This window comes from Triticum dicoccoides, chromosome 7A (assembly GCF_002162155.2).
Source record: "Triticum dicoccoides isolate Atlit2015 ecotype Zavitan chromosome 7A, WEW_v2.0, whole genome shotgun sequence".
Lineage (NCBI taxonomy): Eukaryota > Viridiplantae > Streptophyta > Magnoliopsida > Poales > Poaceae > Triticum > Triticum dicoccoides.
The window spans coordinates 241,019,237-241,043,209 of NC_041392.1; the positions used below are offsets into that span (position 1 = coordinate 241,019,237).

Here is a 23,973-nt window from a genome sequence, read left to right on the forward strand (position 1 = left end):
GACAGACGACATCGCCAGAGTCTGGAATACGGCGTTCCCATGGGCCGGTCTGGCGCCGACATTGGTCGACCTCACCACCCCCGACGTCGACGACAAGGACGCCTAGGGCAGCGCGCCTTGTTGTAGTTTAGGTTTAATTAATGTTTTAGTTAATATAAATGTGGATGCGTGGACTCTCGCCGGCCTTTGCGGCCGGCATTAATGTTTTTCTATTTTCAAAGTATTTGTGTTCTATTTTTTCGTGTGACTAAAAAATGAGTCGGGTCAGCGTTGGACGCATGCACCGACCCAAACGCGAAAGCAGATACGTATGTCCGCCGAACCGACCCAAACGAACAAAAGCGAACAAAATCACCGTTTGTTTGAATCGCCGCGTTGGAGTTGTTCTAATTCTTCTCCCATCCGAATCCTTGTTACTATTCTAGTTGCGAAACTGCTCCGCACACGACAGTGTACGGACGAAATCCGAACGATGCATGTCTTCACCTGTGCCGATTTTCGTAATGGTCTAATCTAATGGATGAGTTGATCCATCTTCACAAATCGTGTGCAGAGCTGTCGTCCGTGTGTGTGTGTAGCACTGCTTTTCCAGATGGGTTTCCTCGGGATCTCTACTCGAGCTGTGCCACACACACGACAAAATATGAAGGACTCATATACGTTTGGTGGCATGCGTCATGTCAGTGCGTCAGGATTGGTGCAAGAAAACCCTCGTCCGGTCTTCAGTTGACCCGTGGTCAGGCCCCTCCCTTCGGCGGCCACCCGTCCGTGAACAACACCTTCTGCCGTCCCATTCTTGTTCCGTTTCACGTACAGCAGCAGACAGCGATATGCCGTCGAATGAACAAAGAAAGAAACAAACAATGATGGGTGGTGGTACCGTACTGTATTGAAGGTTGGTGAAGACGGCCGGGTAATCCACATCCACCTTCGTCCCTTTGGTCAGAGGAGCACAAACCTCCTTGCTCATAACCAATGAGCAGAGGGTTTGGTGCCGCAGAGTGCTCAAGTTTATTCCGGCTAAGCAGTATACTAGTGATACTGCTAGAGTACAAGGAGCATCACCTTCGTTCCTCGTGTGAGAGCACATTCTCCTTCTTGAGAACCAATGAGAGAGAGGGTCTGATGCCGTAGAGTTTGTTCCGGTTAAGCATTATACTACTACCAGTAGTAGCACCACAGCCCAAAGTTCCCGAAAAACAAGTCCAAAATTCCGAAAAACAGCGCTCTACACCGATCGCACGGCCCTAAACAGAAGCTTGCTTCTTGTCTTGCTGTATAATTCGGCCGAGCTGAGCTTCGACCCGAAGTTGCGAATCAGCATGGCGCTAAATGTCAAGCTCCAGCGCAAGCATAGTTGTCAGCGACTTTCGACCGCGTCCGTGGGCGTTTGAGAGGTTTAATTTGTCAAATCCGACTGTAGATGCTCGTAGGAGTACATTTACTACCACACCACCAGCACGCCGGCCAAACCAGGCAAGAAATAGCAAAAATGGTATTGCTATCAACTTGCCAGTAGGAGTACATTTACTACCACATCACCGGCAAACTTGCCAAAACAGGCAAGAAATGGCAAAAACGTCATTGCTATCACTCCGTCCAATGAGATCTCCACTCCGATTACTACAGACTTCTCACAAAGATTACGGAAAAGCGACGCAGGTAAATTCGGGCAGGAGATAAGCCAGGAAGCCGCCGGCGCCTTCCTCTCTGCTTCTCCTCCGCAAGGCGACACCTGTGTGAACGTGGCTTTGCGACCGCGAGAGAACCCTTTCTCCCTGTGACTTTCGCCTTTCTCCCATTCATCCAAACCGGCGGCGGCAGAATCTGATCTCGCGGGGTAGAAATACGGACGCGGCTCGGGCAGTGCACTGCACGGCGTCCAGTTGAAGGAAACGCACGGGCGCGAACGCTGTTGAGGTCGTCTCGTCTCGGCCTCTTTCTTGGCTCGCCATTAATGGCCGTGCGTTTCCTCGTACTACTGTCGCTCCTCGTCCTGGCCTCCTCCAGCTCGGGCTCCACCACCTCGCTCGCCACCAACGCCACCGCCGATGGCGGCTCGCTGGATACTCTGGATGCGGGGAGCGTCACCGAGTTCAGCTTCTCCAACTTCCACCCCGAGTACCGCGGCAAAAACCTGACGGTGGTCGGCGACGCCGACATCACCAAGGGCGCGCTCCAGATCACGCCGGACACGGGCAACGAGGCCGCCCACTTCCTCACCAACAAGTCCGGCCGCGTCCTCTACTACGCCCCGGTCAGGCTCTGGCGCCTCGAGAAGGGCGGCGGCAAGGGCAATGCCAGCGCCGGCGGCAAGAAGGTCGCGTCGTTCCGCACCGTGTTCACCGTCAACGTCTTCCGCCCGTCGGGCGCGGACCCGGCGGAGGGGATCGCGTTCCTCATCGCGCCGTCCGCGGGCGAGCCGCCCGCCGGCAGCTACGGCGGGTTCCTCGGCCTCACCAACGCGACGACCGACGGCAGCGCCGCCAACCAGGTCGTCGCCGTCGAGCTCGACACCGAGAAGCAGCCCTACGACCCGGACGACAACCACGTCGGCCTCAACGTCAACAGCGTCGTCTCCGTCGCCAACGCCTCGCTCACGCCCCGCGGCATCGAGATCTCGCCGGTCAAGACCGCCAAGTACAACGTCTGGATCGACTACAACGGCAGCGCCCGCCACATCACGGTGTACATGGCCGACTTCGAGGCGGCCAAGCCCGCGTCTCCGGTGCTCGCCGCGCCGCTGGACCTCGGGGCCACCGTGGCCGAGAGGTCCTACCTCGGGTTCGCCGCGTCGACGGGCACCAAGTACCAGCTCAACTGCGTCCTAGCGTGGAACATGACGGTGGAGAAGCTGGACGAGCCGAGCAACAACAGGGGCCTCATTCTGGGGCTCGCCGTCGGGGTGCCCGTCGGGGTGCTCGCGCTGGGCGCCGCCGCCGCATTGGGGTACTACGTGTGCGTGGTGAGGCGGCGGAAGCTGGGCCGCGACCAGGGGAGCGCCATCACCGGGACGATGATCCGGAGCCTCGCCGGCGGGCCGCGGGAGTTCGACTACCGGGAGCTGCGGAGGGCGACCAACAACTTCGACGAGCGGATGAAGCTGGGGCAGGGCGGGTACGGGGTGGTGTACCGCGGCACGGTGGCCGACGACCACAGCAACCCGGCCGCCGCGGGGACCGCGGTGGAGGTGGCGGTGAAGAAGTTCTCGCGGGCGAGCACGCAGGGGCAGAACGACTTCCTCGCCGAGCTCAGCATCATCAACCGCCTCCGCCACAAGCACCTCGTCCGCCTCGTCGGTAAGCCCTCCCCCCCTCCCCCCTCCGGCCGCCGCCGCAACGCGGTTTACAACTTGATTCTTGCACATGATTTCTTTATTCGCTTATCGTTTTTCCGGCACGTGATTCTTGCACATGGGGTGTCGCCGTTAACAAAGGCCAATTCGTGTCGCCATTAACAAAGGCCAATTTGAACCGGGTTTGCTCGGTTTCCTAGGAGCTTGATGCATGTGCACACTTGCACAACAATGCTTTGACCCTTCACTTTAGTTGAACTTTACAGCTTGAATGCGTTCATGGCGTCAAACGCAGACCAACCAAAGCTTTCCCAGTCTGTATTATGCTTAAGTGCATGTATAATGCATAGGCTCAAGGTGATGCCTCGTATATCATGTAGGATCGGATATGACGTAAAGTAGGTTTGGATAGGGAAGCGAGATCCTTTTCAGGAGGCGGGTGCTTGAAGAGAAAAAATGTGGTCTGGTGACAAAAACTGGAAAGGTTGGAGTGAAAGTAGAGATGTATGTGTATTAGAGTCTTTATTTTCTATTTCTTAACGAGGCTCACTAATAGTAGCTTGCATTGAAAAAATAAATAAATATAGATGCTTCAAATTACTTTTTGTCATGGGGCATATGTATCCATATGCCACTATTGTACATGCCCTAATTAACAATCTTATCTTGCCCCTTTTTTAAGTAAAAAGAACATCTTGCTCAATTATCACACTGGATGGTTTCATTTTTTTCGAAAAGAAAAGCACTGGATGGTTTCATGGATACACCTCATTACAAGCAATGCCCATCATGATCTATCTATTCGCTTCATAATACAGAATAAAAATAAAAGATCTATATATTCCTTTCTCCAAGATTTTAACAAGAATCTGATGATCTAAAACATTTCGTCCAACATTCTCACTGCACAACAAAAAGATTAGCGAGTGAGAGATGAAGAGTAAGTAGTAGACTAATTAATTAACATGGGTGGACGGACGGTGCAGGGTGGAGCCACGACAACGGCGAGCTGCTGCTGGTGTACGAGTACATGTCCAACGGCAGCCTGGACCAGCACCTGTTCAGCTCGGCGCCGGGGTCGCGGCCGGGGCAGCCGCTGGGGTGGGAGCTCCGGTACGGCATCGTCCAGGGCGTGGCGTCGGCGCTGCACTACCTGCACGACCAGTTCGACCAGCGGGTGGTGCACCGCGACCTCAAGGCCTCCAACATCATGCTCGACGCCGCCTTCACCGCGCGCCTCGGCGACTTCGGCCTCGCCCGCGCCATCGAGACGGACAAGACCTCCTACACGGAGGAGGCCGGCGGCGGCGTGCACGGCACCGTCGGCTACATCGCCCCCGAGTGCTTCCACACCGAGAAGGCCACCCGCGAGTCCGACGTCTACGCCTTCGGCGCCGTCATCCTCGAGGTCGTCTGCGGCCGCCGCCCGCGCTGCGACATCGACGGCTTCCACTTCCTGGTCGACTGGGTGTGGCGCCTCCACCGCGACGGCCGCGCGCTCGACGCCGTCGACCCCGGCCTCGACGGCGCCTTCGACGAGGACGACGCCGAGCGCCTGCTCATGCTGGGCCTGGCCTGCAGCCACCCGACGCCCGCCGAGCGGCCCAAGGCGCAGGCCATCTCGCAGATCCTGCTGCGCTCCATGCCGACGCCGGCCGTGCCGCCGTTCAAGCCGTCGTTCGTGTGGCCGGCGACGGACGGAGGATTCGACACCATGTCCACGACGGCGGGATCGACGTCGAGCACGGTCGTGACGTCCACGTCCACGTGGAGCGGCAACTTCGCGAGGGGCAGCCAGAACCACGCGCCGGCGCCGGAGCAGGACACCTCCGGTTCACTGGTTTGACACGTCGGTTTCGCATTGCCACCGTCTCTCTGGAGTAATTGTCTAAACCGAAGTCACCTACGTTCTTTTTGGCTTTCTCAAAATTGCTCATCTGTAATTATCTTTCTAACGGGAACTGTTCTTGCATTTCTTGTCCACTTTGTGTACCCTTCGATGGAGGTTTTTTTTTGGGGGGTTAGTGCAATTCTTGTGAAGGCAAAGTTGCAAGTCTGCTGGGTTCTGTTCTAGATAGCGGCGCGAACAGTATTTCTTTTTCTTTTTTAAGATCGAGCAGTCGCTGGCTTCATTGTATTAAGCAGGGACAAATTGAAGTAAAAGATTTCGCTACGAATCGAACGGCAGATTTTTGATGACAATGTATTTTAGCACGCATGACAAATCATACTCGCGACAACATAATTTGTCATAGAAAAGTTCAATTTGCCATGCTTAAAAACTGGCCTTGGATTTGTAACATTTCCCTCAGAAAAGGCACACTCCGAATATCAAGGAAAAGGTCCAGAGAGAAAGGGAAAAACGCCGGAAACAGTGCCCAAGGCCGGTCTTTCATGTCAGATCCCTGAAAGGGGTATCAAGGCATTTTGCATCCGTCAAACGCCATATATCTTAGATCTCGTCTGATGTCCACTATCATGCCATTTGCAGCGGTGTTTTCTCCTCTAAATGTGCAGTTTTTGTGTTCCTGTTATATCCCCCAAGTTACTAGTACTAGCTAAATACCTATGCGTTGCTACGGGTAGGGCTGGACCAAAAGCTCGTAGCTCGTGAGCTTAATGAGCGCTCGATAGTTCGGCTCGTTAAGCTCATAGCTCGCTTTTTAATGAACAGAGCCAATCATTGATTATAGCTCGTTAAGCTTAACGAGCTTAACGAGTGAGCTAACGAGTTTCACGAGTAGCTCGCTAAGCTCGTTAGCAACAACACAACACATATTTTTATCTTATGTGACCAACTTTTTGTAGCATCTCAGCCCATCTATTTAATCTAATCGACATATGAGGCAACAAACTACTTCATTTTTTTTTGTAGTCATCATATTTCATCTTGAAAACCATACGTACACATTCATCATGTATATCATAACATATTATAATCTGTTAACGAGCGCTCACGAGCTTAACGAACTTCAAACGAGCCGAGCCGAGCAGGGTTTTCTGCTCGTTAATCTTAACGAGCTTAACGAGCCGAGCCTTAACGAGCACGAGTTTAACGAGTACGAGCTTAACGAGCCGAGCTGCTCGTTAGTCCACCCCTAGCTACGGGATGAAACAATATCTAAAGAGAGGTAACGTGAGGCCGATTGTCATCGGCCATGGTGGCGTAAACTATGTTTTGACGTCATTGGTATATTGGTATATATCCGCTACTGCCTGGAGAAGGGTGGCGAGATTATCAATGGCTATGACTTTAGTGATCCTCGACAATTGTCGTCAATACAACAACCCAGGTCTTTGCGGCCTCTATCACATGTCGACATCCGGGACGCCAGTGCGTCATGTTGCATGCTCATGGATGGATAATAAGCCAGATCGCGCGACGTAGCCCGGTGTCCGGTGTAGGCAATCGAGACTTCATACATAGTCATGGTGGGGGAGCCACCTTTGTGTCTGTGGTCGATGAGCAATCAAGGCAATGTCGTTTGAGTCGACCACATCCGAACGAAAGATGGGCTGGCGACATAGAATCCCTAGCGTAAAAACCCTTGTTTTTCGCTTGATATGTTGATGGAAAGTTTGATTTGGTCACACGTAGACAAATTTACTCCTTCTGTCCGGGATCGTAGGCTTGATATGTTGATGGGAAGCTTGATGGGTTTCCTCTTTTCTTTATGGGCACTGATCTGCACCGGTGCACCGGCCTAGATTTGGGTCGGTCGCCTAGCAGCCGTCCGGTTGGAGCAATCAGATTCGTTAGATCTGCATCTCTCCTTCCTCCCGCACAGGATCCAGCCCGTGCCACCGCCACTTCGCACCCGTGCCGCCACCTCGCGCTCATCCGCGGCTAACGGCCACCCCGGTGTCGCCACCGTCGCCCCCCTGTTCGTCGTGCTCGTCGTCTATTGTCGCCATCAACGAAGACATCTCTTTGATGGAAAAATCATGGCGGCCGTCGTGGCAACATTTTCATCACTGGATGAAGCAAAACAGATACATAGTTGTAGTAAAAAAACATTATAGCCGCCTGCTACCAGTTGTAGCTCACCGTGCAGGTCGCAAACACACGACCGTCGTCATGGCAACGATTTTAATGATAGTCGTAGCAAAGCATGGTCACGGTTGTAGCAAAAGAACATCATGGTCGTCGCCGCTAGTTGTAGTCGCCGTGCAAGTCGTGAACATTAGCGTCTTCTGTTGTAGCAAATCACCTCGCCGGTTCCAGCAAATGAACACCGTAATTCCAACATTTTTCGTTGCCGGTTCAACATCTAACAAGAGTGGGTTGCAGCATCTGTGGGCGCGTGTCACCGCGGTCACCACCTCGTAGTAGCATAAAATCATGCCGGTTCCAGCATCTATCCAGAGCGTTCGCAGCATCTGCAAGTGTGGTCACCGCGGTCACCATCCGTAGTAGCAAAAAATTATGCCCATTGTAGCACTATGGCTGACCGATCGTAGCATATTTGGACGCCGGTTGTAGCACCGCTCGCTTTTCAGAGGCATCCTGGTGCTTGGCCTCATCGCGCGCGGCCATGGCGAAGGGAGCGGGCATGGTGACGGGCGCATCCATGGCAACGACGGGATCTGAAGGAGGAAGACCAAGAGCGCGGCAACCCCCGTGTGTGGATGCGGCTAAGAGAGAAGGGGATTGGAGAAAGAAGATAAGGCGGAGGCAGGGGCTCGCGCCAGGCGTACGATGGCCTCGATTGAGTGGCTCGCGTGGGACCGGCCGAAAGTTTTGGCCGGCGCACCGGGTAGAAACGTTTCCCTTTCTTTATTCATTCCTAGCTCATTCCTCTTTCGGTTTTCTGATTTATTTGCAAATTAGCCTTGCTTTCACTCTATTTGATTTCTTTCACCAATACTACTAAGAAACCTCGGATCAAATTATGATGGAAAAGGGTTGGCCAAGTAAAGCAACAAATCCTTACGTTCCTTCTTTTCGCTGTTTTTTTCTCAAGGTTTATCTCTCTTGACCAAATCAAACTTGCCTTTTTCCTCTTTCTTTTCTAACTTTCTCCATAGATTCATGATATATAAACATTTTTTTTGCGAATAGATATATAAACATATTACATAGTGCATGAATAGAAATATATATTATATTATTTATATTAACATTATTATATTATTTATATTTTTCAGGTCATAAAAGCGGGATGTCTGAGTGAGTATTCAACCTGAAACTTTATGCATACGAAAAATGGAAAAAGAAGTTCATCAAGGTACAATGAGAATACACCACAAAAGCATATGCGCCCTTCAAATAAACAACAACCTTGAGAAAAGCCTACTCATAGGGAGAATACACCTTGTTTGGTCGACCATTATGTATTTTTTGTATGGTCCTAAATAGTCATATGAATGCAAAGCAACAAACAATCAAGGTAAAAACAATATCAATAATAATGAAAGGTGCCGATTACGACAATAGATATCAGACCCATGTAGCTTGCCTGAATTTGTTTCTTGAGCACACCCATTTATGTGGTTAGTCCACGGCAAATGAAATACATTGAGTGCTCCAACACATTCCTGGTAATATAGAAGGCAAAATATACAAACATCATCCATGCGTCTGTACTAAAGTTAGTATAAAATTGAGTCACTTATTTTGAGATGGAGGGAGTACATAAATAGCAAAAGTGGTCAAATATGGTTTGAATAGCAGAAGCTACAAATGATGTGCATTTACAATAATCACAAAACTTGGATGACACCTACACCTGGCCTGCATACTGAATTCATGTGATCTATTCTTCTCCTTCTATAAAATAAGAATTGCATCAAAGTATGTGCCTATGTAGTATATGTAATATGCAATATAATTGTTCGTATACGGCTGATCTAGCCGTCGACCTATCGAGTGGTTTAGTACATGAACGAGGTAGTGCAAAGCTGGCTCTAGGAGCAGATCCATTGGATGCTGGCAAGGCGTGCACGTATACAACATGCATCTGCCTCGATTGATTCCTACGGTGGCTGAATGCTTACGTACATGAAGAATTGATTGATTCCTACGGTGGCTGGATACTTACGTACATGAAGACTCGATGTATTCTCGCCGGCTAGAAGCACACATGAGTAACACGCGCGCGCACGCGAAAGTGGCACAACATGGGTTGGCCGGAGGCGGCGTGACGGGGTGACACGGGAAAACCGGAGGACCTTGTTATGGTTCTGAAGGAGACGGGAAGGCGGTGATCAGTTTGTTTCGTCTCTTTCTATCTCAGCGAAAGTCTTCTTCATCCAAATTGAATTGGATGAAAATGAGCAGGTCCTAGATAACTGTGAGAAAGACATATAAGAGAGATTAGTGGGAAGGAGATAATTGCATGAAAGGAGAAATATGTGCTAATGGGAAGGAAGGGATTGTGTCCCGATTTTCTACAGGATAGATGTGCATGAAAGGAAAGATGGATTGCGTTCTGATTTTTTGGAGAGTAAGAAAAAAGAAATGAAATCTGGAAACATGGAGGAGATCGCGCAAGGGGTGGGGCTGGCGACTTCCTTCGATCGATGGGAGGGGAGGAAACGAACGAACGAACGACGTACGGACTCCTCCATTAGGAGTAGAGATACATCTCAAAAAAGGAAAAGGTATAGCGGTTTGAATAGCAGAAGCTACAAATGATGTGCATTTACAATAATAGCAAAACTTGGATGACACCTACACCTGGCCTGCGTACTGAATTCATGTGATCTATTCTTCTCCTTCTATAAAATAAGAATTGCATCAAAGTATGTGCCTATGTAGTATATGTAATATGCAATATAATTGTTCGTATACGGCTGATCTAGCCGTCGACCTATCGAGTGGTTTAGTACATGAACGAGGTAGTGCAAAGCTGGCTCTAGGAGCAGATCGATTGGATGCTGGCAAGGCATGCACGTATACAACATGCATCTGCCTCGATTGATTCCTACGGTGGCTGGATGCTTACGTACATGAAGAATTGATTGATTCCTACGGTGGCTGGATACTTACGTACATGAAGACTCGATGTAGTCTCGCCGGCTAGAAGCACACATGAGTAACACGCGCGCGCGCGCGAAAGTGGCACACCATGGGTTGGCCGGAGGCGGCGTGATGGGGTGACATGGGAAAACAGGAGGACCTTGTCATGGTTCTGAAGGAGACGGGAAGGCGGTGATCAGTTTGTTTCGTCTCTTTCTATCTCAGCAAAAGTCTCCTTCGTCCAAATTGAATTGAATGAAAATGAGCAGGTCCTAGATAACTATGAGAAAGGCATATAAGAGAGATTAGTTAGAAGGACATAATTGCATGAAAGGAGAAATATGTGTTAATGGGAAGGAAGGGATTGTGTCCCGATTTTCTACAGGATAGATGTGCATGAAAGGAAAGATGGATTGCGTTCTGATATTTTGGAGAGTAAGAAAAAAGAAATGAAATCTGGAAACATGGAGGAGATCGCGCAAGGGGTGGGGCTGGCAACTTCCTTCGATCGACGGGAGGGGAGGAAACAAACGAACGAACAATGTACGGACTCCTTCATTAGGAGTAGAGATACATCTCAAAAAAAAGGAAAAGGTATAGCGGTTTGAATAGCAGAAGCTACAAATGATGTGCATTTACAATAAACACAAAACTTGGATGACACCTACACCTGGCATGCGTACTGAATTCATGTGATCTATTCTTCTCCTTCTATAAAATCAGAATTGCATCAAAGTATATGCCTATGTAGTATATGTAATATGCAATATAATTGTTCGTATAGGGCTGATCTAGCCGTCGACTTATCAAGTGGTTTAGTACATGAACGAGGTAGTGCAAAGCTGGCTCTAGGAGCAGATCGGTTGGATGCTGGCAAGGCGTGCACATATACAACATGCATCTGCCTCGATTGATTCCTACGGTGGCTGGATGCTTACGTACATGAAGAATTGATTGATTCCTACGGTGGCTGGATACTTACGTACATGAAGACTCGATGTATTCTCGCCGGCTAGAAGCACACATGAGTAACACACGCGCGCGCGAAAGTGGCACAACATGGGTTGGCCGGAGGCGGCGTGACGGGGTGACACGGGAAAACCGGAGGACCTTGTCATGGTTATGAAGGAGACGGGAAGGCGGTGTTCAGTTTGTTTCGTCTCTTTCTATCTCAGCGAAAGTCTCCTTCATCCAAATTGAATTGGATGAAAATGAGCAGGTCCTAGATAACTATGATAAAGGCATATAAGAGAGATTAGTGGGAAGGAGATAATTGCATGAAAGGAGAAATGTGTGTTAATGGGAAGGAAGGGAATGTGTCCCGATTTTCTACAGGACAGATGTGCATGAAAGGAAAGATGGATTGCATTCTGATTTTTTGGAGAGTAAGAAAAAAAGAAATGAAATCTGGAAACGTGGAGGAGATCACGCAAGGGGTGGGGCTGGCAACTTCCTTCGATCCAAGTTTTGTGGTTAGTCCACGGCAAATTAAATACATTGAGTGCTCCAACACATTCCTGGTAATATAGAAGGCAAAATATACAAACATCATCCATGCGTCTGTACTAAAGTTAGTATAAAATTGAGTCACTTATTTTGAGATGGAGGGAGTACATAAATAGCAGAAGTGGTCAAATATGGTTTGAATAGCAGAAGCTACAAATGATGTGCATTTACAATAATCACAAAACTTGGATGACACCTACACCCGGCCTGCGTACTGAATTCATGTGATCTATTCTTCTCCTATAAAATCAGAATTGCATCAAAGTATGTGCCTATGTAGGATATGTAATATGCAATATAATTGTTCGTATAGGGCTGATCTAGCCGTCGCCCTATTGAGTGGTTTAGTACATGAACGAGGTAGTGCAAAGCTGGCTCTAGGAGCAGATCGATTGGATGCTGGCAAGGCGTGCACGTATACAACATGCATCTGCCTCGATTGATTCCTACGGTGGCTGGATGCTTACGTACATGAAGAATTGATTGATTCCTACGGTGGCTGGATACTTACGTACATAAAGACTCGATGTATTCTCGCCGGCTAGAAGCACACATGAGTAACACGCGCGCGCGCTAAAGTGGCACAACATGGGTTGGCCGGAGGCGGCGTGACGGGGTGACACGGGAAAACCGGAAGACCTTGTCATGGTTCTGAAGGAGACGGGAAGGAGGTAATCAGTTTGTTTCGTCTCTTTCTATCTCAGTGAAAGTCTTCTTCGTCCAAATTGAATTGGATGAAAATGAGCAGGTCCTAGATAACTATGAGAAAGGCATATAAGAGAGATTAGTGGGAAGGAGATAATTGCATGAAAGGAGAAATGTGTGTTAATGGGAAGGAAGGGATTGTGTCCCGATTTTCTACAGGATAGATGTGCATGAAAGGAAAGATGGATTGTGTTCTGATTTTTTGGAGAGTAAGAAAAAAGAAATGAAATCTGGAAACATGGAGGAGATCGCGCAAGGGGTGGGGCTGGCGACTTCCTTCGATCGACGGGAGGGGAGGAAACGAACGAACGAACGACGTACGGACTCCTCCATTAGGAGTAGAGATACATCTCAAAAAAGGAAAAGGTATAGCGGTTTGAATAGCAGAAGCTACAAATGATGTGCATTTACAATAATCACAAAACTTGGATGACACCTACACCTGGCCTGCGTACTGAATTCATGTGATCTATTCTTCTCCTTCTATAAAATCAGAATTGCATCAAATTATGTGCCTATGTAGTATATGTAATATGCAATATAATTGTTCGTATACGGCTGATCTAGCCGTCGACCTATCGAGTGGTTTAGTACATGAACGAGGTAGTGCAAAGCTGGCTCTAGGAGCAGATCGATTAGATGCTGGCAAGGCGTGCACGTATACAACATGCATCTGCCTCGATTTATTCCTACGGTGGCTGGATGCTTACGTACATGAAGAATTGATTGATTCCTACGGTGGCTGGATGTGTACGTACATGAAGACTCGATGTATTCTCGCCGGCTAGAAGCACACATGAGTAACACACACGCGCGCGAAAGTGGCACAACATGGGTTGGCCGGAGGCGGCGTGACGGGGTGACACGGGAAAACCGGAGGACCTTGTCATGGTTATGAAGGAGACGGGAAGGCGGTGATCAGTTTGTTTCGTCTCTTTCTATCTCAGCGAAAGTCTCCTTCGTCCAAATTGAATTGGATGAAAATGAGCAGGTCCTAGATAACTATGAGAAAGGCATATAAGAGAGATTAGTGGGAAGGAGATAATTGCATGAAAGGAGAAATGTGTGTTAATGGGAAGGAAGGTATTGTGTCCCAATTTTCTACAGGATAGATGTGCATGAAAGGAAAGATGGATTGCATTCTGATTTTTTGGAGAGTAAGAAAAAAGAAATGAAATCTGGAAACGTGGAGGAGATCATGCAAGGGGTGGGGCTGGCGACTTCCTTCGATCCAAGTTTTGTGGTTAGTCCACGGCAAATGAAATACATTGAGTGCTCCAACACATTCCTCGTAATATAGAAGGCAAAATATACAAACATCATCCATGCGTCTGTACTAAAGTTAGTATAAAATTGAGTCACTTATTTTGAGATGGAGGGAGTACATAAATAGCAGAAGTGGTCAAGTATGGTTTGAATAGCAGAAGCTACAAATGATGTGCATGTACAATAATCACAAAACTTGGATGACACCTACACCTGGCCTACGTAGTGAATTCATGTGATCTATTCTTCTCCTTCTATAAAATCAGAATTGCATCAAAGTATGTGCCTATGTAGTATATGTAATATGCAATATAATTGTTCGTATAGGGCTGATCTAGCCGTCGACCTATCGAGTGGTTTAGTACATGAACGAGGTAGTGCAAAGCTGGCTCTAGGAGCAGATCAATTGGATGCTGGCAAGGCGTGCATGTATACAACATGCATCTGCCTCGATTGATTCCTACGGTGGCTGGATGCTTACGTACATGAAGAATTGATTGATTCCTACGGTGGCTGGATGCGTACGTACATGAAGACTCGATGTATTCTCGCCGGCTAGAAGCACACATGAGTAACACACACGCGCGCGCGAAAGTGGCACAACATGGGTTGGCCGGAGGCGGCGTGACGGGGTGACACGGGAAAACCGGAGGACCTTGTCATGGTTCTGAAGGAGACGGCAAGGCGGTGATCAGTTTGTTTCATCTCTTTCTATCTCAGCGAAAGTCTCCTTCGTCCAAATTGAATTGGATGAAAATGAGCAGGTCCTAGATAACTATGAGAAAGGCATATAAGAGAGATTAGTGGGAAGGAGATAATTGCATGAAAGGAGAAATGTGTGTTAATGGGAAGGAAGGGATTGTGTCCCGATTTTCTACAGGATAGATGTGCATGAAAGGAAAGATGGATTGCGTTCTGATTTTTTGGAGAGTAAGAAAAAAGAAATGAAATCTGAAAACATGGAGGAGATCGCGCAAGGGGTGGGGCTGGCGACTTCCTTCGATCGATGGGAGGGGAGGAAACGAACGAACGAACGACGTACGGACTCCTCCATTAGGAGTAGAGATACATCTCAAAAAAGGAAAAGGTATAGCGGTTTGAATAGCAGAAGCTACAAATGATGTGCATTTACAATAATCACAAAACTTGGATGACACCTACACCTGGCCTGCGTACTGAATTCATGTGATCTATTCTTCTCCTTCTATAAAATCAGAATTGCATCAAAGTATGTGCCTATGTAGTATATGTAATATGCAATATAATTGTTCGTACAGGGCTGATCTAGCCGTCGACTTATCGAGTGGTTTAGTACATGAACGAGGTAGTGCAAAGCTGGCTCTAGGAGCAGATCGATTGGATGCTGGCAAGGCGTGCACATATACAACATGCATCTGCCTCGATTGATTCCTACGGTGGCTGGATGCTTACGTACATGAAGAATTGATTGATTCCTACGGTGGCTGGATACTTACGTACATGAAGACTCGATGTATTCTCGCCGGCTAGAAGCACACATGAGTAACACACACGCGCGCAAAAGTGGCACAACATGGGTTGGCCGGAGGCGGCGTGACGGGGTGACACGAGAAAACCGGAGGACCTTGTCATGGTTATAAAGGAGACGGGAAGGCGGTGATCAGTTTGTTTCGTCTCTTTCTATCTCAGCGAAAGTCTCCTTCGTCCAAATTGAATTGGATGAAAATGAGAAGGTCCTAGATAACTATGAGAAAGGCATATAAGAGAGATTAGTGGGAAGGAGATAATTGCATGAAAGAAGAAATGTGTGTTAATGGGAAGGAAGGGATTGTGTCCCGATTTTCTACAGGATAGATGTGCACGAAAGGAAAGATGGATTGCATTCTGATTTTTTGGAGAGTAAGAAAAAAGAAATGAAATCTGGAAACGTGGAGGAGATCATGCAAGGGGTGGGGCTGGCGACTTCCTTCGATCCAAGTTTTGTGGTTAGTCCATGGCAAATGAAATACATTAAGTGCTCCAACACATTCCTCGTAGTATAGAAGGCAAAATATACAAACATCATCCATGCGTTTGTACTAAAGTTAGTATAAAATTGAGTCACTTATTTTGAGATGGAGGGAGTACATAAATAGCAGAAGTGGTCAAATATGGTTTGAATAGCAGAAGCTACAAATGATGTGCATTTACAATAATCACAAAACTTGGATGACACCTACACCTGGCCTGCGTACTGAATTCATGTGATCTATTCTTCTCCTTCTATAAAATCAAAATTGCATCAAAGTATGTGCCTATGTAGTATATGTAATATGCAATATAATTGTTCGTATAGGGCTGATCTAGCCGTCGACCTATCGAGTGGTTTAGTACATGAACGAGGTAGTGCAAAGCTGGCTCTAGGAGCAGATCGATTGGATGCTGGCAAGGCGTGCACGTATACAACATGCATCTGCCTCGATTGATTCCTACGGTGGCTGGATGCTTACGTACATGAAGAATTGATTGATTCCTACGGTGGCTGGATACTTACGTACATGAAGACTCGATGTATTCTCGCCGGCTAGAAGCACACATGAGTAACACGCGCGCGCGCGAAAGTGGCACAACATGGGTTGGCCGGAGGCGGCGTGACGGGGTGACACGGGAAAACCGGAGGACCTTGTCATGGTTCTGAAGGAGACGGGAAGGAGGTGATCAGTTTGTTTCGTCTCTTTCTATCTCAGCGAAAGTCTTCTTCGTCCAAATTGAATTGGATGAAAATGAGCAGGTCCTAGATAACTACGAGAAAGGCATATAAGAGAGATTAGTGGGAAGGAGATAATTGCATGAAAGGAGAAATGTATGTTAATGGGAAGGAAGGGATTGTGTCCCGATTTTCTACAGGATAGATGTGCATGAAAGGAAAGATGGATTGTGTTCTGATTTTTTGGAGAGTAAGAAAAAAGAAATGAAATCTGGAAACGTGGAGGAGATCGCGCAAGGGGTGGGGCTGGCGACTTTCTTCGATCGATGGGAGGGGAGGATACAAACGAACAAATGACGTACGGACTCCTCCATTAGAAGTAGAGATACATCTCAAAAAAGGAAAAGGTATAGCGGTTTGAATAGCAGAAGCTACAAATGATGTGCATTTACAACAATCACAAAACTTGGATGACACCTACACCTAGCCTGCATACTGAATTCATGTGATCTATTCTTCTCCTTCTATAAAATCAGAATTGCATCAAAGTATGTGCCTATGTAGTATATGTAATATGCAATATAATTGTTCGTATACGGCTGATCTAGCCGTCGACTTATCGAGTGGTTTAGTACATGAACGAGGTAGTGCAAAGCTGGCTCTAGGAGCAGATCGATTGGATGCTGGCAAGGCGTGCACGTATACAACATGCATCTGCCTCGATTGATTCCTACGGTGGCTGGATGCTTACGTACATGAAGAATTGATTGATTCCTACGGTGGCTGGATACTTACGTACATGAAGACTCGATGTATTCTCGCCGGCTAGAAGCACACATGAGTAACACACACGCGCGCGTGAAAGTGGCACAACATGGGTTGGCCGGAGGCGGCGTGACGGGGTGACACGGGAAAACCGGAGGACCATGTCATGGTTCTGAAGGAGACGGGAAGGCGGTGATCAGTTTGTTTCGTCTCTTTCTGTCGCAGCGAAAGTCTCCTTCGTCCAAATTGAATTGGATGAAAATGAGCAGGTCCTAGATAACTATGAGAAAGGCATATAAGAGAGATTAGTGGGAAGGAGATAATTGCATGAAAGGAGAAATGTGTGTTAATGGGAAGGAAGGGACTGTGTCCCGATTTTCTACAGGATAGATGTGCATGAAAGGAAAGATGGATTGCATTCTGATTTTTTGGAGACTAAGAAAAAAGTAATGAAATCTGGAAACGTGGAGGAGATCGTGCAAGGGGTGGGGCTGGCGACTTCCTTCGATCGATGGGAGGGGAGGAAACGAACGAACGAACGAACGATGTACGGACTCCTCCATTAGGAGTAGAGATAATCATCGATTTGGTCTATTTTCTATTATCTTCGGAAGCAGAGTCGATGATGGTTGTCTTCTTTAGCTGCCATGTTGTGGGGTTGTCAATCTCAAGCGGCATGGTGGGTAGGGACACCCTAGACCAGATGGCCAGGGCGACAAGGCAGGTCTAGAAAAGGTGAAAGGAGGACTCGAGGAGGCTCCGCATGCAGAGATGATGAAAATAACCATTTGGCCATTTCCTACACTAAAACCGATCATTTTATTGTAGGAGTTCTTGGTGGATGAGCCAACTGAAGATCTCCATCTTTTTTGGCACCCAAGCCTCCCAGAAGATGGACGTGTATGCTACTACTGTTGATCCTTGGAATTGTATGCGGTAGGCCGAGCTCGAGGAGTACTCGTCGAAGCATTCAAGTTTCTGTTGGAAATATGCCCTAGAGGCAATAATAAAAGTATTATTATATTTCCTTGTTCATGATAATTGTCTTTTATTCATGCTATAACTGTATTATCCGGAAATCGTAATACACGTGTGAATACATAGACCACAATATGTCCCTAGTGAGCCTCTAGTTGACTAGCTCGTTGTGATCAACAGATAGTCATGATTTCCTGGCTATGGACATTGGATGTCGTTGATAACGGGATCACATCATTAGGAGAATGATGTGATGGACAAGACCCAATCCTAAGCCAAGCATAGAGATCGTGTAGTTCGTATGCTGAAGCTTTTCTAATGTCAAGTATCTTTTCCTTAGACCATGAGATTGTGCAACTCCCGGATACCGTAGGAATGCTTTGGGTGTACCAAACGTCACAACGTAACTGGGTGGCTATAAAGGTGCATTACAGGTATCTCCGAAAGTGTATGTTGGGTTGGCACGAATCGAGACTGGGATTTGTCACTCCGTGTAAACGGAGAGGTATCTCTGGGCCCACTCGGTAGGACATCATCATAATGTGCACAATGTGACCAAGGGGTTGATCACGGGATGATGTGTTACGGAACGAGTAAAGAGAGTTGCCGGTAACAAGATTGAACAAGGTATCGGTATACCGACGATCGAATCTTGGGCAAGTACAATACCGTTAGAAAAAGGGAATTGTATACGGGATCGATTGAGTCCTTGACATCGTGGTTCATCCGATGAGATCATCGTGGAACATGTGGGAGCCAACATGGGTATCCAGATCCCGCTGTTGGTTATTGACCGGAGAACGTCTCGGTCATGTCTGCATGTCTCCCGAACCCGTAGGGTCTACACACTTAAGGTTCGGTGACGCTAGGGTTATAAAGGAAGCTTGTATGTGGTTACCGAATGTTGTTCGGAGTCCCGGATGAGATCCCGGACGTCACGAGGAGTTCCGGAATGGTCCGGAGGTAAAGATTTATATATGGGAAGTCCTGTTTTGGTCACCGAAAAAGTTTTGGGCGATATCGGTAATGTACCGGGACCACCGGGAGGGTCCCGGGGGTCCACCAAGTGGGGCCACCTGCCCCAGAAGGCTGCGTGGGCCAAGTGTGGGAGGGGACCAGCCCCTAGGTGGGCTGGTGCGCCCCCCACAAGGGGTCCAAGGCGCAAGGGAGAGTGGGGGGGGGGGGCAAACCCTAGTCCAGATGGGCCTTAAGGCCCACCTAGTGGGCGCCTCCCCTCTCTCCCCCTCTTGGCCGCCTCCCCAAGTCCCATCTAGGGCTGACCGCACCCCTTGGGGTGGGAAACCCTAAAGGGGGCGCAACCCCCTTCTCCCCTATATAAATAGAGGCCTGGGGCTGCCCATAACGGATGAGAACCTCTCCCTCTATTGGTGCAGCCCTGCCTCTCCTCCTCCTCCTCTCCCGTGGTGCTTGGCGAAGCCCTGCTGGATTGCCACGCTCCTCCATCACCACCACGCCGTTGTGCTGCTGCTGGATGGAGTCTTCCTCAACCTCTCCCTCTCTCCTTGCTGGATCAAGGCATGGGAGACGTCACCGGGTTGTACGTGTGTTGAACGCGGAGGTGCCGTCCGTTCGGCACTAGGATCTCCGGTGATTTGAATCACGACGAGTACGACTCCTTCAACCCCATTCTCTTGAACGCTTCCGCTTAGCGATCTACAAGGGTATGTAGATGCACTCTCCTTCCCCTCGTTGCTGGTTTCTCCATAGATAGATCTTGGTGACACGTAGGAAAATTTTGAATTTCTGCTACGTTCCCCAACAGTGGCATCATGAGCTAGGTCTATTGCGTAGATTCTTTGCACGAGTAGAACACAAAGTAGTTGTGGGCGTTGATTTTGTTCAATATGCTTACCGTTACTAGTCCAATCTTGTTTCGACGGTATTGTGGGATGAAGCGGCCCGGACCGACCTTACACGTACTCTTACGTGAGACAGGTTCCACCGATTGACATGCACTTGGTGCATAAGGTGGCTAGCGGGTGCCAGTCTCTCGCACTTTAGTCGGAACGGATTCGATGAAAAGGGTCCTTATGAAGGGTAAATAGCAATTGGCATATCACGTTGTGGTTTTGCGTAGGTAAGAAACGTTCTTGCTAGAAACCCATAGCAGCCACGTAAAACATGCAACAACAATTAGAGGATGTCTAACTTGTTTTTGCAGGGTATGCTTTGTGATGTGATATGGCCAAGAAGAATGTGATGAATGATATGTGATGTATGAGATTGATCATGTTCTTGTAATAGGATTCACGACTTGCATGTCGATGAGTATGACAACCGGCAGGAGCCATAGGAGTTGTCTTTATTTATTGTATGACCTGCGTGTCATTGAACAACGCCATGTAACTTACTTTACTTTATTGCTAAACGCGTTAGCCATAGAAGTAGAAGTAGTCGTTGGTGTGACAACTTCATGAAGACACGATGATGGAGATCATGATGATGGAGATCATGGTGTCAAGCCGGTGACAAGATGATCATGGAGCCCCGAAGATGGAGATCAATGGAGCTATATGATATTGGCCATATCATGTCACAACTATATAATTGCATGTGATGTTTATTATGATTATGCATCTTGTTTACTTAGGACGACGGTAGTAAATAAGATGATCCCTTACAAAATTTCAAGAAGTGTTCTCCCCTAACTGTGCACCGTTTCTACAGTTCGTCGCTTCTAAGCACCACGTGATGATCGGGTGTGATGGATTCTTACGTTCACATACAACGGGTGTAAGACAGTTTTACACAGCGAAAACACTTAGGGTTAACTTGACGAGCCTAGCATGTACAGACATGGCCTCGGAACACGGAGACCGAAAGGTCGAGCATGAGTCGTATAGTAGATACGATCAACATGAAGATGTTCACCGATGATGACTAGTCCGTCTCACGTGATGATCGGACACGGCCTAGTTGACTCGGATCATGTAATCACTTAGATGTCCAGAGGGATGTCTATCTGAGTGGGAGTTCATAAGATGAACTTAATTATCCTGAACATAGTAAAAAAAAAGATCTTTGCAAATTATGTCGTAAGCTCGCGCTTTAGTTCCACTGTTTAGATATGATCCTAGAGAAAATATAGTTGAAAGTTGAAAGTAGCAATTATGCGGACAGTAGAAAGCTTATGTCCTTACTGCACCGCTCAGTATGCTGAACCCCAAACGTCGTTTGTCGATGTTGCGAACATCGTACATACACGTTTTGATAACTACGTGATAGTTCAATTAAATGGTTTAAGTAGAGGCACCAAAGACGTTTTTCGAAACATCGCGGAACATATGAGATGTTTCAAGGGCTGAAATTGGGATTTCAGGCTCGTGCCCACGTCAAGAGGTATGAGACCTCTGATGATTTTCTTAGCCTGCAAACTAAGGGAGAAAAGCTCAATCGTTGAGCTTGTGATCAGATTGTCTGAGTGCAACAATCACTTGAATCGAGTGGGAGTTGATCTTCCAGATGATATAGTGATGCTTCTTCAAAGTCATTACCACCAAGCTGCTAGAGCTTTGTGATGAAATATAACAAATCAGGGATAGATATGATGATCCTTGAGGTATTCATGATGTTTGACACCGCGAAAGTAGAAATCAAGAAGGAGCATCAATTGTTGATGGTTGGTGAAACCACTAGTTTCAAGAAGGGCAAGGGCAAGAAGGGATACTTCATGAAACAGCAAATCAGCTGCTGCTCTAGTGAAGAAACCCAAAGGTTGAACCCAAACCCGAGACTAAGTGCTTCTGTAATAAGGGGAACAACCACTAGAGCAGAATTACCCTAGATACTTGGTAGATGAGAAGGCTGGCAAGGTCGATAGAAGTATATTGGATATACATTATGTTAATGTGTACTTTACTAGTACTCCTAGTAGCACCAGGGTATTGGATACCGGTTCGGTTGCTAAGTGTTAGTAACTCGAAATAAAAGCTACGGAATAAACGGAGACTAGCTAAAGGTGAGATGACGATATGTGTTGGAAGTATTTCCAAGGTTGATCAAATATCGTACGCTCCCTCTACCATCAAGATTAGTATTAAACCTGAATAATTGTCATTTGGTGTTTGCGTTGAGCATAGACATGGTTGGATTATGTCTATCGCAATACGGTTATTCATTTAAGGAGAATAATGGTTACTCTATTTATTTGAATAATACCTTCAATGGTCTTGCACCTAAAGGAATGGTTTATTGAATCTCGATCGTAGTGATACACATTTACATGCCAAAAGATATAAGATAGTAATGATAGTACCACTTACTTGTGGCACTGCCATGTAAGTCATATTGGTATAAAACGCATGAAGAAGCTCCATGTTGATGGATCTTTGGACTCACTCGTTTCTGAAAAGTTTGAGACATGCGAACCATGTCTATTGGTGTATACGCATGAAGAAACTCCATGCAGATGGATCGTTTGGACTCACTTGATTTTGAATCACTTGAGATATGCAAATCATACCACATGGGCAAGATGACTGAAAAGCCTCATTTTCAGTAAGATGGAACAAGATAGCAACTTGTTGGAAGTAACACATTTTGATGTGTGCAGTCCAATGAGTGCTGAGGCATACAGTGAATATCGTTATGTCCTTACTTCACAGATGATTCGAGTAGATGTTGAGAATATTTACTTGATGAAACACAAGTCTGAATTATTGAATGGTTCAAGTAATTTCAGAGTGAAGTAGAAGATCATTGTGACAAGAGGATAAAATGTCTATGATATGATCATAGAGATGAATATCTGAGTTACAAGTTTTGGCACACAACTAAGACATTGTGGAAATTGTTTCGCAATTAATACCGCCTGGAACACCATAGTGTGATGGTGTGTCCGAACATCATAGTTGCACCCTATTGGATATGGTGCGTACCATGATGTCTCTTATGGAATTACCACTATTGTTCATGGGTTAGGCATTAGAGACAACCGCACTCACTTTAACAGGGTACCACGTGATTCCTTGAGACGACACCGTTTAGAGAAACCTGAGTTGTCGTTTCTTAAAAGTTTGGGGCTGCGACGCTTATGCGAAAAAGTTTCAGGTTGATAAGCTCGAACCCAAAGCGGATAAAATGCATCTTCATAGGACACCCAAAACAGTTGGGTATACCTCCTAATTCAGATCCGAAAGCAATATGGATTGTTTCTTGAATCGGGTCCTTTCTCGAGGAAAGGTTTCTCTCGAAAAGTTGAGTGGGAGGATGGTGGAGACTTGATGAGGTTACTGAACCGTCACTTCAACAAGTGTGTAGCAGGGCACATGAAGTTGTTCCTGTGGCACCTACACCAATTGAAGTAGAAGCTTATGATAGTGATCATGAAGTTTCGGATCAAGTCACTACCGTACCTCGTAGGGTGACAAAGGATACATACTACTTCAGAGTGGTACAGTAATCCTGTCTTGAAGGTCATGTTGCTAGACAACAATGAACCTACGAGCTATGGAGAAGCGATGGTGGGCCCAAATTCCAACGAATGGTTAGAAGCCATGAAATCCGAGATAGGATCCATGTATCAGAACAAAGCATGGACTTTAGTGGACTTGCCCGATGATCGGCAAGCCATTGAGATAAATGGATCTTTAAGAAGAAGACGGACGTGGATGGTAATGTCACCGTCTATGAAGCTCGACTTGTGGCGAAGAGTTATTTTCACAAGTTCAAGGAGTTGACTACGATGAGATTTTCTCATCCGTAGCAATGCTTAAGTCCGTCGGATTCATGTTAGCATTAGCTGCATTTATGAAATCTGGCAGATGGATGTCAAAACGAGTTTCCTTACCAGTTTTCGTAAGGAAAAGTTGT

At 47.1% G+C, this 23,973-nt stretch overlaps 1 protein-coding gene across 1 annotated transcript; it reads left to right on the forward strand.

The window, feature by feature from the left end:
• The first annotated feature begins 1,699 nt into the window (after window positions 1-1,699).
• LOC119331686 (probable L-type lectin-domain containing receptor kinase S.5) lies at window positions 1,700-5,472 on the forward strand. Its single transcript, XM_037604848.1, has 2 exons — window positions 1,700-3,299; window positions 4,282-5,472. Exons 1-2 carry the CDS (start codon window positions 1,958-1,960, stop codon window positions 5,139-5,141), a joined length of 2,202 nt encoding a protein of 733 aa, XP_037460745.1. The 5' UTR covers window positions 1,700-1,957; the 3' UTR covers window positions 5,142-5,472.
• Window positions 5,473-23,973: the final 18,501 nt, after the last annotated feature.